This window comes from Canis lupus, chromosome 12, assembly GCF_003254725.2.
Source record: "Canis lupus dingo isolate Sandy chromosome 12, ASM325472v2, whole genome shotgun sequence".
In the NCBI taxonomy this organism is placed as follows: Eukaryota; Metazoa; Chordata; class Mammalia; order Carnivora; family Canidae; genus Canis; species Canis lupus.
The window spans coordinates 59,804,840-59,824,121 of record NC_064254.1 but is presented as its reverse complement, the minus strand read 5'-3'; the positions used below and the strand labels follow the sequence as shown (position 1 = coordinate 59,824,121).

The 19,282-nt window shown below is 33.5% G+C and overlaps 1 protein-coding gene across 1 annotated transcript in view; it reads right to left on the bottom strand.

Annotated features, from left to right (window-relative positions):
- The window catches only part of GRIK2 (glutamate ionotropic receptor kainate type subunit 2), a 1,069,280-nt gene that overhangs the window by 391,253 nt on the left and 658,745 nt on the right, over positions 1-19,282 (bottom strand). Inside the window, 1 exon segment of the mRNA XM_049092419.1 lies at positions 15,701-15,958. Coding sequence (XP_048948376.1) covers positions 15,701-15,958 — 258 coding nt within the window.

The window sequence follows — 19,282 nt, the reverse complement described above, 5'->3', positions numbered from 1 at the left end:
ATTAAATAAAAATTCATCAACTTATAAAATCAGTTCTATAAAGAAAATTTTCAACCAGTTAAACAAGGATAGATAGATAGATAGATAGATGGATAGATAGATATAGATATTTTATATGCTCCAGTTTTGTTGAACAAAAGTGGTTTACATATTAAAGGTATCAGATATTTTAAAAAGTTAATAAACAACCTTAAAAGCAAAACAGAACCTTTAGCATTTAGCTTACCACGTGACACTTATTTATATATATTGCCTTATGTCAATCTAAAGCAACCCTGTTATGTATTATGTTTTCCTATTTAAGGCAGAAATTGATGACAGCCAGGTGACATATTTGGGGACAGAAATCTATAGTCCTTTGATTACAAGGTGGGTCATAATACAATAGTCAATGACAGCAAAGCTAATCTTCTGAGAGAGATAGCAAGAGTATATAACTTCAGTGAGGTGAACATATGTCACAATTAAGTTAATAATTGACACGATGAATTAAACTTCTGTATAAAACAAATATAGTTTTAGAGATAAATATCAAAATAGTTAATGGTCCTTTTTTTGGGGGGGGGGTAATATTATAGCTGATTTAATGTTTTCCTTTTTCTCTTATCAAGTCTTTTTATAGCCAATATGCCTTACTTTTTCTCCCCAGTCAGGATAGGCTACATTATATTGTGATAAAAACAGCCCCAAATCTCAGAGGCTTAACAACATATAAGTTTATTTCTTTTTCCGATAACTTGGTTATCATGTATTGGTAGGATAGCTCTGCACATTGTAGTTACTCCAGGACCTCTATATACATGCTCATCACCATCATGGCATGGAGAATAAAATGTGACATTGATCAGCGGTTCCTAAAACATCCACTAAGAGGTGATTCAGTAATTTTTGCTCATGTTTCCTTGGTGAAAGAAAATCATGTAACTTTGCCTAGCTTCAAAGAGGATGAAAAAAGGCAAGCCAATTCTGTGCCTAAAGCAGAGCCAGAAATATTTGGTGAATAGTGCTAATAACTATAAAACTTAGTAACGCTATAATTTTCTTTTTTTTTTAAGATTTATTTATTTATTCACGAGAGACAGACACTGAGAGAGAGAGAGAGAGAGAGAGGCAGAGACATAGTCAGAGGGAGAAGCAGGCTCCTCACAGGGATCCCAGTGCCGAACTTAATCCCAAATCCCAGGATAATGCCCTGAGTCGAAGGCAGCCGCCCAATTGCTGAACCACCCAGGTTCCCAATAATGTTATAATTTTCTAAAATGTGTTGTATAAGTTTTAGAAAATCTTATTTAAAGTTAATTAAATCAATTTTAAAATCAAGTTTAATGACTCCTAGTAACCATCTTATGAATCCTAAACCAAGTTTATCCCTGGGAGGGACAGGGAACCTGCTCGTGCCTCCAACTTGTCCAGGGATAGTCTGAGTTAGCTTTTTCCACAGAGTTGCTTTGATTAACCCCTCTCTCACTTCATTTTATTTTATTTATTTTATTTTATTTTATTTATTTATTTATTTTATTTTTATTTTCTTACTTACTTATGAGAGAGAATGAGGATGTGCGGTGGGGAGGAACAGAGTGAAAGAGAGACAGAGAGAAGACTTCCTGCTGAGTAGGAAGCCTGATGCAGGGCTTGTTCCCAGGACCCTGGGACTATGATTTGAGCCAAAAATAGACACTTAACCTACTAAGCTGTCCAGGTACCCTTAACCTCTCTTACTTCTTAAATGTTTTTCTGGTGTGATTTTAGGACATGCCAGACCCTTCATGATCTCTTTTGAACTACTTGTTCTTATTATTGGGCGCCCCTTAGCCAACAAACCCTGTTTTTCAACCACAGTAAGTATGTTATCATGCTACAAATGCACCATAGTGTTTGATAGCTGGGCATCTTTGCATATTCTATCCTACCCACTATCTTTAAGATGTCTCGAGACATACTTTAAATGTCAGGTATATTCAGTTTCTTTAACCAGGTGATTTTCTTGCTCTCACTACTATTTGGTCATAACACTTATATGTTACTCTTTCAGTGCTTAGCATTATGTTTAGCATAATGTTTTTGCAATACCACATTTTAAATATTTGGAGAATAGGAAATGTTTGATTCCTCTTTGAATAACAAAGTGCTTGTTAATGAATTAGTTTATGGAATCAGTAAATGTCATCAGTATACAATAAGTTTATGAAGAGGGAAATGATTTTCAAAATAATAATTGTCTTCAAATATGTTTTCAAATTAAATATGATATTACAAGAGTTAATAAGAGATAGCCTCCTCCATCTATCTTTGAAAACTGATGAAATGAGCCCAAATTAAAGAAGAATGGCAAAATCTAGCTGAAGCACCATATGAACTCTTTGGGGATCTAAAATCCATAAAGGTTCTATGTTAGTTGACTGGCTATCAAATAAACTAAGAAATTTAAAAATCAACGTATTTTTTGCAGAGTATACTTTAATATAACTCAAATTTGTCTAGATTTAGAAAATCTGAGTATATCACCCAAAGCAATTTACAGATTTGAGGCAATCTCTATTAAAGTCTGAATGGCATTTTTTGCAAAAATATAAAAATCCATCCAAATATTCATTCAGAATTTCAGGAGATCATAAATTTAGGTGTGACTATAGTGAACTGCTTTGGTTGATGAAATGTAAGCAATAGCATTGCTTATTTTTAGGTAGAAATTTTTGCCTGGCACTTAATTCTCCAGCTTACCCATTCTCTGCCATAGCAGTTGTGCTATAAACTCAAATCATCCTAAAATGCTGAGCCAAAATATCAGAGATAGCTGCCCTGGAGAATTATTTAGATTTACAGTAGACCTTACTTTTGTGAGACATAAAATCTTGTTCTATTTAGTCACTATGATTTGGGGAATGATCTTTCCTAGAGCATAACCTAGTCTGGTGGTTTTCAAACTTCTTTCTGTATGCATTGAAGTCATTAAGAAAATGTGTTAAAACACTGCTTGCTGGCCTTTCTCCCAGTTTCTGATTCAGTAGGTGTAGAATGTGGCCTGAGAGTTTTTCTTTCTAATAATTTCTCAGGTGATCATGCTGCTGCTAGTCTATTACCCATTTTGAGAATCACTGATTCACCAAATCTTAAATAATATGCAAATTATGAAATTTTGAAAAATACTTGACAGTAAGTCAAACTTGGCAATATTACAGACAAAAGCATACTTTTATAGATTAAAATAAGTTAAAAATTTTAAGCAAACATAGAATGGTTTCTTTGTGATTTAACATTGATAAAATTAATAATCACTTATCAAAAATATTTATCCAGTTGTCTGAACATCTCCACACTGGGTGGTTTTAATTTCTGTTGAAAACTCTCGTCCGTAGAGTATTTTAAACAGTCTTAAATTAGTTTTAATATGGAGGAAGAACATTATACCATAAATATAGTAAAAACTATCAAGTGTAAATAAGATTTAGAATCATCTAGCATTGATATAATATCTGTTTCAGCAAATTTATAAATAATTTTACTTTTTAATTTAACTTTAAAGAATTTTGCAAAAGAGTATTAATTGCATGACTAATGATTCTGATTTGTCAATTAAGCGCTCAAAAAAATTTCCTGTTCCATTTTCACAATGAACTTTTTATCCTTTTATCCAATTGAAATAATTGGGTTGGCATTAAAGAAAGAAAATTAAGTCAGCCCTTGAAATCTTAACACTAACTTGTTAATTACCCCCATTAATTACACAATGAGGAATGACAAGCAATAATTCCCATTCCTAAAGTGTGGCTGAAGGTCAGAGAGCTCTTACTGGCATATTGAGAAACCAAAGCAAATGATTCAAATTTTTTCTTTTAAATACTATCAGATGTGGGATCCCTGGGTGGCGCAGTGGTTTGGCGCCTGCCTTTGGCCCAGGGCGCGATCCTGGAGACCCGGGATCGAATCCCACATCGGGCTCCCGGTGCATGGAGCCTGCTTCTCCCTCTGCCTGTGTCTCTCCCTCTCTCTCTCTCTCTCTGTGTGACTATCATAAAAATAAATAAATAAATAAATAAATAAATAAATAAATACTATCAGATGTCATTAGAAGCTCAGCCAAGGAACTAATGTGGGGTTTTCTTGTTTTTTTAAGATTTTATTTATTCATTTTCGAGAGACAGAAGGCAGTGGGGAGGGGCAGAGAGAGAGGAAGAGAAAAACTCAAGGAAGCTCTGTGCTGAGAGTGTAGTCCTATGAAGGGCTTGATCTCATGACCTGAGATCACGACGTGAGCTAAAACCAAGAGTCAGATGGTCAACCAACTGTACCACCCAGGTACCCCCTAAATTAATGTTTTAAATGTAATCTTCAAACATAATTTTTATCTATTCTTTTTTTTAAATTTATTTATTTATTTATGATAGTCACAGAGAGAGAAAGAGAGGCAGAGACACAGGCAGAGAGAAGCAGGCTCCATGCACCGGGAGCCCGACGTGGGATTCGATCCCGGGTCTCCAGGATCGCGCCCTAGGCCAAAGGCAGGCGCCAAACCGCTGCGCCACCCAGGGATCCCGATTTTTATCTATTCTTAAAGGAAATAGTTTTATTATATATTAAGAAGTAATGATTCCATTGTATACATAAACCACATCTTCTTTATCCATTCATCTTTCGTTGGACACCGAGGCTCCTTCCACAATGGAATATTACTCAGCTATTAGAAATGACAAATACCCACCATTTGCTTCAACGTGGATGGAACTGGAGGGTATTATGCTGAGTGAAGTAAGCCAGTCGGAGAAGGACAAACATTATATGTTCTCTTTCATTTGGGGAATATAAATAATAGTGAAAGGGAATATAAGGGAAGGGGGAAGAAATGTGTGGGAAATATCAGAAAGGGAGACAGAACGTAAAGACTGCTAACTCTGGGAAACGAACTAGGGGTGTTGGAAGGGGAGGAGGGCGGGGGGTGGGAGTGAATGGGTGACGGGCACTGGGGGTTATTCTGTATGTTAGTAAATTGAACACCAATAAAAAAAAAAAGAAGTAATGATAATAGCAAAAACACAGAAAATTCAATTAAAAAATAGGCAGAAGATCTGAATATACAGTTTTTCAAAGAAGACATACAATGGCCAATAAATAGATGATAAGATGCTCAATGTCACTAATCATTAGGAAAATGCAAGTCAAAAGCACAATTTTATCACCTTATACCTATCTCGACGGGCCATCACCAAAAATAAAAGAAATAACAAATATTGGTGAGAATGTTTTGATTATTCATTTGCAAGGTTGGTAAGTTTTCCCTCAAATATGCTTTATATACCTTGCATTTAAAACAAGATACACATCAAAACAGAAAACTGTTTTAAAAGGCAGTTGTGTTAACCCATTCAAGATCTAAATTTTTGAAAAGTGTTTTTGGTGTAGGGTCAATTAATTTTTTTTCAATTCATTTTTAATCAAGTATCCAATAATTGATCTATAACATCTTGAGAAGTGGATATGTGCCAAACTTATTTCTTTTCTTCTTTATCTCAAGTCTCACTGCAATTTAAAATGAATGCTGCCTTTTTTCAAGAGTCAGTACTTTAGACCATAATCATTATTAAATAACTTATATAAAAATGAGTCTTATGTGGATAAGTCTTTACAGTGAGTTATTTTTAAAGAAATGACATTGTTGTCATTTTGCCATTAGTTTCTAGAGCATCCTAGAATAGTCAATAATGGAACATATACATGCAAAACAACATAAGCACATATACAAAAATATAAACACATATACACATATAAAACCAGTAATAAATATCACAAAAATCTTCAGTTACCCAAAATTCCTTCTCTAAACTAAAACAAAACAAAACAATGAAAATCTCCCTTTGCCTTGAAATTCTTTATCTCTTTCTCCCTTGATGCTTTTTTTTCTCCTTGCTTTTTGTCTGAAACACTCTTACCTTCAGATATTCCCATGGCATATTTCCTCAGCTCATTAAAGTCTTAGCTCAAATGTCACCTTCTAAGTAAGGTCTCAGTTTAATATTGTAATACTCCTTTGTACTCCCTGTACATCCCCTTGCTTTATCTCTCTCCATAACACTTATCACATTTGATACAATATAATATACAAATTTATTTTGTTATTGTTTATCACCCTTTACTAGAATATGAACTCCACAAGTCAAAGAATTTTTACCTGTTCACTCTTGTATCTCCAGAATCTAGAGAAATGGTGACACATAGTAAACGTTTGATTATTATTTGCAAACTAAATAAAGGAATAAACTTAAAATAAAACAAAGAGACAAACAAATAGGTGAATTAATTATAAAATATTTAGCATTCTCATGCCCAGGAAAGCATCACTCCTGCTAAACAGGTAACAGGAATACACTGAAAATAAGATTTACTACAGAACTGATGATGAATTATTTTATCTACCTAAGTCTTGCATCATACAAAGAATTGAATTATCAACTCACATGGGTAGGAGTCAGGGAAGGCTACTTCACATTTATACTTTGTAAGAATATTTTAAGGTACATCGTGAAGGTGAATAGCTCACCAAATGTAAAAGATGTATCAGGCAGAAGAGTTTGTGCACAGCAAAAAGACTTAAAACAGTAGAGCATGTTTGATAAGGAGGAACAATAATTACTCAAGGAAGGCTGTGGCATTAAGTATTGAGAGAAGAAATACCAGAAAAGCAAAATTAAAGAGGCATGAGAATGACAATGACAGAGGCTGCATGTGTCATGCTGAGAAATTAGAACTCATTCTTCCAAGAACTGAGGAATCCCCAGTGTTTTTTTGTTTTGTTTTGTTTTGTTTTTTAAATGTTTTATTTATTTATGATAGTCACACATAGAGAGAGAGGACAGAGACATAGGCAGAGGGAGAAGCAGGCTCCATGCACCGGGAGCCCAACGTGGGATTCGATCCCAGGTCTCCAGGATCGCGCCCTGGGCCAAAGGCAGGCGCCAAACCGCTGCGCCACCCAGGGATCCCCCCAAACAGTGTTAAGCCTGGGAATGACATCAGCAGATTGTCATTTCAGAAAAGAACATTTTGTCTGAATCGGATAGATGAATTTAAATATGGTACCAGGTTGACCATGGTCTAGGATGTATATAAATGTGCTAATTAGGATAGGTGGAGGGGATGGAGAATAAAGCTGAGTTTGAGAATTGTGAGATAAAAAATGAGAAGTATTAAGTGACCAACTGGAAATGAGGGATGAGAGGAAGACAAAAATTTAGCATGATCACTGCAGATGTGGCTGGCAAACCAAGAAATAGGGAAAAATCAGGAGAAAAAAACAAGTTTTGAAGTAAAGACAATGAGTTTGTTTTTTGTCATGTTGGATTAGATGTGCCCCTGAGACATCCAAACAAAGATGATCAATGGTGGCTGATCTATGAGTATGGAACATGGTAAAAACAACTGAAAGTGTAAATCAATTATCTATAGCATAGAGGCAGAGGAAGGTATAGGTTAGAGGAAAAGCTTGAGAGAGAATGAAGTAAATAAGCAGAGAACAAGATGGAAAAAACCTTGAATATCAGTTTTTAAGGAGTAGTGAAAGAAAAAGTTTAAGAATATAAAAATGGGAATAAATGGCTGAAAAGAAGGAGGTAACGATGAGAAAATGATAGCATACAAGCCAAAGTAGAATTATTTTATCCCCTGAAGAGGGAGTAGTCAGAACTGCCAAGTGCATCTGAGAGATAAGAGAAGCACTCCCCTTTCCCTTGCTGCGTAGAGGAGACAAACAACAGGAAAAGGCTAGAGGAAGAGTAACCACCAAGAGGCTAATGCCAGATTTATCGAATTCCAGATTTAAATTTAGGAAAACTGGCAGTGTCTGGCTATCACCAGGGAATTATTCTCACTTTATTATTACTATTTTTTTTTTCTCTTCCAACAAAAGCAAATACTGCTGATCACTGAGGTCTGGTATAAAGCCTGTCCCTTCTATTTTGTTAGATCTACACATATGTAGGCATATGAATTGTTTGATTGCGGTGGATTAGAAATTTTATTTTAATGTTTTAGGTAGGGTTGGCATATATTTTAAAACTTAAAAATTAGTTCTTTGAATATGTTTAAAAATACTCACTGTCATCTAATCAGAGCCCAAGTACTAATATTCCAAATAATTTTTATGCTTGCTTAAATAGGAATAAAGAAACTATGTTCAAGCAAAACCAACTTTGTGAAAACACTAATATACCAAACTATGTAATCAACTATATCCAAATAATTAGGCTTAACTCATAATTGCTAATTGTATGTGCACTTGGAATGAAAGAACTTGAAGGTTTGTACTTAGATTGTACAACATATAATCATCTTAGATCCAAATTACCCCACTTCCTGGAATAAAATTGAAATTATTTGGTTATAAGTTTTATAATACAAAAATTGTCATAGTATTGAAAATTAGTGTCTTCCAGGAATATATATTTTCATATTAACTTATTCTTTTGAATCATTTTATTTTACTTTATCCTATTTAAACACAGGTCCAAGATTTAAAAAATACTATTAATTGATTTTACACTTTATTAAACCAACTCCAAAAGCACACACAGATGTGTCTAGAACATAGTCTATACGTACACTTCATCCAAGCTATTAAAGTTAGTGAAGAAAGCATTTCTTCTTTTCTTTAGGATAAAGACCTTTTTTCTATATTCATATCATATAAATTAATCAAAGATCAGCCTGTTAAATATTAGACTTTAAAAATGACTGACTTCTTCCATTAGTTAAAATAATTTATATTATCTCCCTTAAATTTTTCCCATGTTTATATTGATCTCCGTGACTGCCTACTCACTAACATAATTGGATTTTCTTATACAATGACCTTGTTTTTTAGCACATTTTCTCTATTTCCTCATACCACAAGAATTACAAATGAAGGGCAGAACAAACGTCAATTGAAGTATTATATGCTCATTTTTTAAAGATTTATTTATTTATTTATTTATTTATTTATTTATTTATTTATTTAAGAGGGGTGGGCACAGAGGCAGAGACAGAGAGAATCTCAAGTAGACTCCCTGCTGAGCACAGAGTCAGATGCAGGGCTTGATCTCATGACCCCGAGATCATGACCTGACCTGAAGTAAAGAATTGGACACTTAACCAACTGAGCCACCAAGGGACCCCGATATGCCCATCTGAAAACTCCTGGTTCTCAAGATGCACGTATGATATACATCACTGGATGATTCCAAGGGAATATTTCATAGACACTTCAAGCTCACGTGTTAAGAACCAAATTTACCCTCTCCGAAATCTCTTATGCTTGTTTTCCCCTGTTAGGTAAATGTGGCAATGATTAACAGTCCAGACCAGAAACATAAAGGTCATTCTTATTTCTCTGTCTCCATCACTCCCTCTTCTTATTTACTTATTAAATCCTACAATCTGTATCCCCTAAATCTTCCTAGAATTCTCTACCTCAGTAGCATTCCATCAAAAACTACTTAGGTGAGACTGTTATCTTTTTAAAAACTTGACTAATTTAGAAATTCTCTTGCTTCTGGTCTTGCCTATTTCCCACCATATCCCAATAGCCCCAATATGTTCTTTATGCTATAGCCAGAGAATCTTTACCAAAAATAGTTCTGATTGTGTCATTTCTTTGCTTAAATTAAGGACAACAAAATGAATCAAATCAAAGAACTAACACTATATCACAGTATTTAATTAAACAGTGTGTTCTGAAATTGACTGCCTAGGATCAAAACCCAGGATCTACCATTTACTTGTTATGTAACCTTGGGCAAATTATCTCAACTCTCTGCATCTAAATTTTCTTATACTAAAAAAAATTGGATTAATAATTCCTTTTTCCTAGAGTATAATAAAGGATAAATAGCACATAGCCATGGCATTTGTATTATTGTAAGTTTTAAGCTACTGCTATGTGGGTTCTATGAAGCATGACAATAGTCCTCTAAGGTATGTATTACCTTCATTTTATAAATGCATCAACTCACTTTTAAAAGCAAGTAACTTGCTGAAAAGTATACAACAGAACCAAGATTTCAATGCAGAATGTTTTTACATCAAAGACCATAGTAAGCATGATTGTTCAGGCTTCTAGATGTCCCTCTCTCTAAGTTTTTTTCTGAGTTCAAAGGAAGGAAACTGAATGGGTATATGCCCATTTCTAAGATACACTCAATGATGGTTTGGGAAGCAAGGTCATATCATGCAAACATGACAGATATTGCTGTACCCATATAGATATCAGGGCAGAGGGGGAAGAAAAGACAGAGTGGTCAGTAAAAAGCTCTTTGTGATTTCTCCCATGCTGGCCTTTTATAAATTCTCCTCATTATTCCTCATCATCCTTGTTTATGAGTCTCAGTCATAATTAAGAAGTCTTTCATTTCCCCAAAAAACTAGCTCACTCAAGCACTGTCACATTTATACATTTTGCTCCCTTTGGCCTCTTCTCCATTTGAACCATTTCTACTTGTCCTTCATGAAAACTTTCTGTTAATACCACCTTGTCCAAAACTCTCCTCTCCCTTTACTAGGTAGCTTTAATTCCTTCCTCTTCTGAGCTACCATAATATTGTTCTCTTGCCTCTGTCTGCACTTGTTACACTGTCCTGATCACATGTCCTCTCTCCCTTTCACTTTACTCTGAGTCCATGGAGACAGTCCAAGTTTTATCTATAATACTGACCCTTATGCCTAACATACCACCTGACATACAGAAGATGCTTGATAATGACTGTCCAAATAAATAAATGAATAAATGTATATTTAATTGTATTTGAAATAGGATATAAGCACAATTCTTTGCTAGCTTTCTTACAAAATTTTTAAATGATAGAAGAAATCATGCCTATATATAATTTCTGAAAATTGTTGAATCTATTTATTCAATACAAGTACCAAAAATTTAACCTAAACTAACCTTGGGTAGATAACTTAATCCACTTGAGTTTCATCTTCTAAACAATGAATGCAATAATACTTCTTTAAGCATTCATTCCCTAAATATTTATTAAGATACACTCATGAGCCAGGGAATACCTAGGTGCTGATGACAGAATAATTAATAGCCTTAGGGTTCATTCTGCTCAGATGTGTGCTCAGATTTTCTTTCTTTCTTTCTTTCTTTCTTTCTTTCTTTCTTTCTTTCTTTCTTTCTTTCTTTTTTTTTTTTTTTGCTCAGATTTGATCTAGTGTAAAATACATCTAAGAAAAGTCATTCATAATTTGATGAATGTTCTCAAGTGAGGGTAAAGGGAGTGCCAGGTGCTAGGATGTGTTGGAGGAAACCTATTCCAGCCTTAGGACTCAGGGTTGGGGTAGACTTTCTTTGTGACACCTAAGCCAGATGGTATGCATGTGAAAATATGCGTGTGCACGTGTGTGTGCACAATTAGTGAGGACTGGGGGCTAGAAAAAGAAGTTTCTGAATAGGATTTTGGGCAACTTGAAAGAAGTTTAATGGCTCATCTGAAAAGACATAAGCAAGGAATTCAGACTCAAATGTCACTGAAGAGCTACAGGAACTAGATCATGTTAGGTCTTATAAGGCTGTTAAAAAAGTTTTGGCTTTATCCTTATAGCAATGAGAAGATATTAATAAGGATAATGGGTCACAGTTGTATTTTTTACATTATTTTAACTGCAGTATGGAGACAGGATCAATAGATGCAGGCTTGAAGTAGGGAGGCCAGTTAGAAGGCTGTTAGCGTAATCCATGTGAGAGATGATGATAATCTTGTCCTAAGAACTGCTAGAGACGATGGAAAAAGTAGATTTGAGAGACCATAGAGGTGTAGCATTGACAATTGTTAGAGCCTGATGTAGGGGCTTGAAGAAGGGAAGAAATGAAGGAAGATGTTCAGGTTTCTGTCTTAGGTTGTTAGTGGGCAGAAGAGCCAGTCACTTATTTCCTTTGGGACTCAAAATTGTTTTGATGATTAAGTGAAACAGTTTATATAATAGCAACTATCACAATGCCTAGTGCCTTATAGCTCTTTTCTGTAGTTATTTTCATTCTATTCTTCTCATTTCCAAAGTTGTACCAGTCATTTGGTAGCAAAATTGGGAATAGAATTCCAGGCTTCTGTTTACCAGTCCAGAGTTCTTTGTTAATGGACTGCTGGTCTATAAACAAAGATGAAACACAGGGATTTTAAAGCAAATATTCAGAACTTATCCTGGAATTGCTTACGAGCTGACAGCTATCCAACTTATTTTTAGTTTATATTTAAAGTGAATCATATGTTCCAAAATGACTGACAGAAACACAGCTTTGTTTCTGAAGCCAATTCTTCTCCATCATTTTTGGACATCATTCAGAGCTATAACAGACTTTCAGGGTGTTTAAAAGCATTCATCCACGACAACAACAAATGCTAATTATCATAAAAAATAAACAGCTCCTGTTAACATCATTCTAAGAATTTCTCCTACTCCAGCACTATATTTCATCTATCATCCCATCTGTTTTGGGGGTGGGAACAAAGACTGGAGGAAAGTATAATTATCATGTATCAAACTGGACAACATAACAAAATAGAAATGAATATAAATGGGAGGAATAGCATACATAATAAATAAATCTGGAAAGGGAAAAAGGAAATGTAAATAAAATGGCACAGTGTGTCCTGCAGTAAACAGCAGATACATAAGTCCATAATGGAGTCAATGATGTTTATCTTGCTAAGTATGAAGTGGATTTTCCCCCATTTCAGTTCACAGCCCTTGCTATAATCAGATTTCCTCCCACATGATCAAATAGGTATCTTGGTCACTTGGAAGTTTACAAATCCTCTCTGTTGAATTCTATCATTAAAATTTCACCTTGAGACTTTTTAAACCTACCTGAAAAGACAAAGAAAAGCTCACTTCCATATATTTATGAATGCATTTCAAAAGGAATCTTAGGGCCAGTTCTATCTTATAAAAATGTCAAGAATAGTCCACATTCTCAAAAGTGTGTTAAATTAAAAGAATTACATGTGGCCAGTTGCAAATGTAATTAACTCATAAATATAGTGAAAACATGGACAATCACGTATCCCAAAATAGGAACTAGAAGCTCAGCCAGGGCCAGGACTTGCTTTATTGGTATAAACACATCTGCATTGGTCCCTGGCATGTAGTAGGTACCTTACTCATATTCTTTAAATACTGCATGAAATAGAGCAATTATCAGCTTTTATTCTCCTCAGAGTACTTTTAAGGTCCACCTACTCTACAAATAATTCTGTAGTGACTCAGTATTAATATTTTAAAAATCAGATTTAGGAATCTCTAAGTATCGATGTCACTTTCAAAGTGAGGAGTATGCAAAGCTTATTTTAAATAGTAACAAATTATTTTTAAAAATTTAATCGGAGGTCAAATCTCCATTCAAAGTATATCCACTGGGGTCCCTGGGTAGCTCAGCGGTTTAGCGCCTGCCTTCGGCCTAGGGCATGATCCTGGAGTCCCGGGATCAAGTCCCACGTCGGGCTCCCTGCATGAAGCCTGCTTCTCCCTCTGCCTGTGTTTCTGCCATTCTCTCTCTCTCTCTCTCTTTCTCTCTCTCTCTGTCTCTCATGAATAAATAAATAAAACCTTTTAAAAAAAGTACATTCACTGAATTAACTACATTTATTTCTCTACTTAAATTTGTTTCAAAGTTATAAGTGTTTAGAATATTAAAGCAAAAGATCAATTACATATGAAGCTGTACTTTACCAAATTGTGATTTGATCTTGATCATAAATCCCATTATCTTTTTAGTCAATCACTCAAGAACTATATACATGAAATAAAAATGTCACAATACATATGTGCACACACAAACAGAACAGTGAAAAGGTGTTATATCAATACACATTTTGAACATTCCCTAATACCCTTCCTACCATAAGGAGTTTTACGATAATAAGAAATAAATACAAGTATCACATGTATACCATACACCTATATGCATTTGTATGTATGTATGTGTATATACCATTTATGTATGCATCATATATATAAAGACTTGTGATATTTGTTTTTTTTTTAAGACGTGATATTTGAACAGCATTCACCTGAATTAAGTCAGAGGGAATAGAGAAGTAAAGAACCCATGGATTCACAATATATGTGCATATATTTATGTTTCTGGATATGATCATTCATAAACATTTGTGGACCAATTTGTAGCTGAGGATGCCCTAGATCATCATATTATAAAACTCCAGATAGGGACACCTGGATGGCTCAGTGATTGGGTGTCTGTCTTTGGCTCAGGTCACGATCCAGAGTCCTGGGATCGAGTCCCACATCAGGCTTCCAACAGAGAGCCTACTTCTCTCTCTGCCTATGTCTCTGCCTTCTCTCTGTGTCTCTCATGAGTAAATAAATAAAAAATCTTTAAAAAAAAGAATCCCAGAAAAAGCAATCACATAGAATCTACCATTTATAACTTGACATACAGAACTTTATCAATGACAGAAAAGTAATGATTTGGGAGTAGACCATCATACAACAAACTTAATAATTCTAATTTGAGTTAAAAAACATATAAAAGGTACTTACTAAGTTATTTTTTGAAAAGCTTTTGATGTATTTCTAAGTTAAAATTATTTGTGAACACTTCACTTTTTAAAATCAGAAAAGTTAAATTATTTTATTAATGTGTATTGAGACTCAACCTTTATTAACCTGATGAAAGTATTTTTCAAATTATTTTCATTGTTTTCTCAGCCCTTACCTCCTTAGTCCCTAGTCTTCCTGGGAAAAAAAAATCTGTCTATTTGGTTAGTTTTATGGGCAAAGAGACTAATTCCTGCGCATAGTTCTAAATACTGCATGCATGAACAAAATATGCTACTAGATTACTCTGGGAGAATTAAAATTCAAATGAATTCCAATTTTTGAATATGAAAATTGAAAATTTTCAATTTCTGTTATTTCAATAATTACAGTGTAAATATGAAGGTATAGTGAAATGTCTTAGAATAAAATATTATTTTTGCATTTTATTTTAAAGACTATTTGAACCAATGATAATCATCTTAATGTAAAATTCCTATTAGTATGTAATAGCCAAAATAGTATAAACTTCTACCAATATAACTGCCAAGGAAAGTAAATATTTTATTTTTAATGTTTATTTTCATATATTTATCTATGAGATTTGTTTTTAATTGCTACTTCAAAACTACCATTCATATATAAAAATAATTACACTGAAACAAGAAAGCACAACCTCTAGCCAGTATTCATTAAAATATTCATCAAAGACACTGTAATTAACACCATGTAGAAAATTCGATTTTCCAAGTCCTTAAACTGTGTCTATCTACACATAAATTGTTCCAAAAACTGAGTATTTCAATGGGTATTAACTGTTTCAAAGTTGAAAAAAATGTTTCTTAAGCTTTAATAAGGTATACCGATATAAAAGTTAATATTTTTCATATACATTTTTTGCACATAAATAGCTAGAGAAAATATTAAGGCAAAATCATGAATTTCTTGATAAATTTCACTAACAGCCAGTCATAAAACTTTACCCTAGGAAACTATCCTAAACCTAGTAGAAGAATTCTTTGAATCAATATTTCAATATTGTATTTCACACTATCTGCACACTTCATCAAATATGATAGTTCATGCTAACTGATCCTTCACAGAAATCTTGAATAAGTTTCAAAATATTACGTGTATTTAAAGCATAGCCCTGAAGGCTACCAATTTTTCTTACCCGTGCTGTCATCATACACAACTGTGACAGTTTTCCACTTGAAGAACTGCACCAAATCCAAAATGGCACGGCTGAGTGAAGAGAAGTCTGGGTAAAGACTGACATAGAAGGAATCTTTGTTGTCTGACACCTGGTGCTTCCAGCGGGTCTGTATGTGGGGAACCCCCAGTGCGTTGCAGATGGATTGCACAGCATTTGCTGAAGAACTGTGCGAAGGCCCAAAGATGGCAGCCACCCCAAGAGACAGCTGATCACAGGCTGAAGAGGAGATAAAAGTCTGTCAATAATGAAGAGAGATGCAAGCTTGCCAACATTACCACATTATTATTGTAAGCCTGAAGGTTTATACTGAAGAAAGATTTTGTTTTCCTTATAAACAACATCTACTTTTAGGTAATTTTCATATTTTCTCTAACTCCAAACATTTTCAGTTTGTTAGGAGGGAAATGCTTCCAGACATCTGCAGCTCAATGTTCAAATAATTCTACAAATAATATCAAAAGAAGGAAAGAGGAAGAACATTCTAGAATTTAAGAAGGAAGAGGAGTGTTCGTCTTACAAAATTAGATTATATTAGGAGTTGGAGGAATAGGGTTCCTTCCCAAATTCACTGACTACCCTCTACAATTTTAAACTCATAATGGATGCCATTTGATTTCTCCTCTCCATCTAAGAAGCCAGGGCCACACATAGCTAAGTATTTATACATATCTGACAATATAGGTCAAACTATGCATACAAATACACATTCAAAACCTAATATGGCTCATTAAGGGTGATTTCATATGAATTAATCTCATTGAGTAGAAAGAATAAAATCATTAAATATTTAAATATCTTTATTTACTTGGCTTTTGTACATGTAGGTTTTTATATTGTTCTAAATTTTTTTTGAAGTTGTATTCACTCATAAGAAATTTTATTCGCATCAGTAATAATTGTAGTAATTAAGAAAGGCATAACCAAAGCGGAAGCTATTCAGATGAGAATAGATAAACTATGATAGGACTTCACATTCTATAGGTCTTCTGAAGTAACTAGGGAGTTTGGGCTTAGAAAGTAAATAATTATTGGAAATGTGAAAATCATCTTTAAATATCTGAAGATCTGGCTTATGAAAGAGGCTTCAGTTTGATTCATTTGGCTAGAAAAGGAAGAACTAGGTAAAGTGGTTAGAAGTTTCTCATAAATTTTGATACAATTTAAATTAAAAAAAAAGGAAATACAAAATGTCCAAAAATGGATGTCTGTTCCAAGAAACAATTGTTTACTCATCCCTGCAAATTCTTAAACAGGACTAAGTAGAGTTATTATTGAGATTTAGGCATCAGTTAGGTGCTCAGACTGAACTTCTCCAAAATAGTTTATAATTCAACTGTGTGAAATTTTCTGATATTTTCCTTCAGAGATTTTGCTGCATAAAACATAATGTGATGGAAGGATTCTTAAACATAGAGATATTTAGTAAGTAAATAAATTATAGTTGGAAAAAACTTACTTGTTTAAATTTTCTTCAAAAATTCCTGTATGGTCTAGGTAAATTTTTTAAATATGTAGATTCTTACTTTTTAAATATGATTAAAATTCTGAATCAGTAGTAAGATTGGAGTTTGAAATTTTTCACTAACATGGATTTTGATTCGTATACATTGAAAATAAAAGATCTTCCTTTACCAGGTTTTTGACAAGTCACAGATCAAAAAGAATTAAAAACCTTATAGTAGTTTATATACAATATCTGAATAAACTATTATAGAATATCTTAAATGTGTTTCAAATAAATAGTTTTTAGTTATCAGAAGACTCATTTAAAAGTGATATGATCCAAATAATAATTCAAGTTCTAATATATCAAAGTATCCACTGAACTAAACAGTATTACTAAAAATACAAAAACCATATATCAGAAAAAAATGTTAAAATTTAAGTATCTGATTTCTTATTCTTTTATTGCCTTGGAAAATATTTTGAAAAACTTTTTAAAATGTCCAATCAATTATTTAAATTATTTTATAATTAATCATTTATATATATATATATATATAATATAATATAATATATATACTGAGCCACCTCAGGTTCAAAAATTATATCAGATTTCTGTCTTATATTATTCTTTTGCATACTCCTATGCCCTTTAACCAGTAATAATAGCTCAGTAAGCAAGAATTTCATGAGGTAAGACCCAAATGAAGACTTTTATGCTTTCAATATCTCATAAAGAAAGTTACTTATTATGTTTATTTGAGCTCTTCCTAGCTTCAGGCAAAAGTCATTTAGTGAATTTGATTTTCAATAGATCTTAATGGGTGACAAAATCTGTAAACCCCTTTTAATATTTTGGAAACCAAATGAGTTTAACACCTCATAATTCCTAAGATAGTAACCTGTTTTTTTGTTTGTTTGTTTTAATATTTTATTTATTCATTCATGAGAGACAGAGAGAGAGAGAGAGGCAGAGACACAGGCAGAGGGAGAAGCAGGCTCCATGCAGGGAGCCTGATGTGGGGCTTGATCCTAGGACTCCAGGATCACACCCTGGGCCAAAGGCAGGCACTAAACCACTGAGCCACCCAGGGATCCCAGTAACCTGTCTGTTGTCAGAACATGCTAGTCTGTTTTTTAACATTGCTCCTTTGAATTCACCATTAAGAAATCTATTAATATTTTTTTATACTTCACTCATATTCCATATTCTTTGGTCTAAATGATTTCATTTGAGACAGAGTTTCCTCTTCCTAATGGAAACAATCATGAACTATGTCACTAATCAAATGCAGTTGTCTTGCAGTTAATGACTTATTTTGCAATTATGATGACAAATGTAGTATTTCACTATAACCTTTACCCCTTTTTTTCCAGCCTTTAAAACCTTTCATCACCCTGACATGGTTCTGAAATGTGGAAACTTATTTGTATTCATAAAGTTATGAATTCAAAGGGCAGACAGATATGGGCTTTGATAAACACTAGTTATCTCGAGGATAAAAAGGATACTTTCATCTTACAGAATATTGTACCTTGTCAGTTGCCATTAATATTAATGAAATTAGAAGAAATCTTGACCAAGTTAGAATGATAAATAATTATGTACATTTCTATTAAGGTAAGGTAGCTAATAAAACAATATTAGCATTACAGAAAAGTAAATGTTGTTTTAAAAATATGAATTTAGAACAAATGCTTTGTAAGCCCACTTCTTTGAGAAAAAGCTATATTATGAAATTTAATTCCTGTTACATGAATGCGAACTACACAAAAGAAAGGATCACCCACTTAAGACAATTAAGAGTATGGAAACAGCCCTCAAAACACATTTGTTGTTTGGTTAAAAATATCCCTGCCTTGGTAATAGTTCTCTATTACTTTCCTTACTTTATAAATATTAAAATCACATTCCACAGTTATTTTTCTATTCGTATCCTTAAGAACACAGTTTCACAACATAATAAAAGAAATAACAAAATTTATAGAGTATTCTAATTATATCTCCCTATAATTCTATTTTCACATCATTAGCCATTGATTTTCAGTTACAAGAAGAAGTATTAACTTGTTTAAAAATGGGCGTAGAGGGGATCC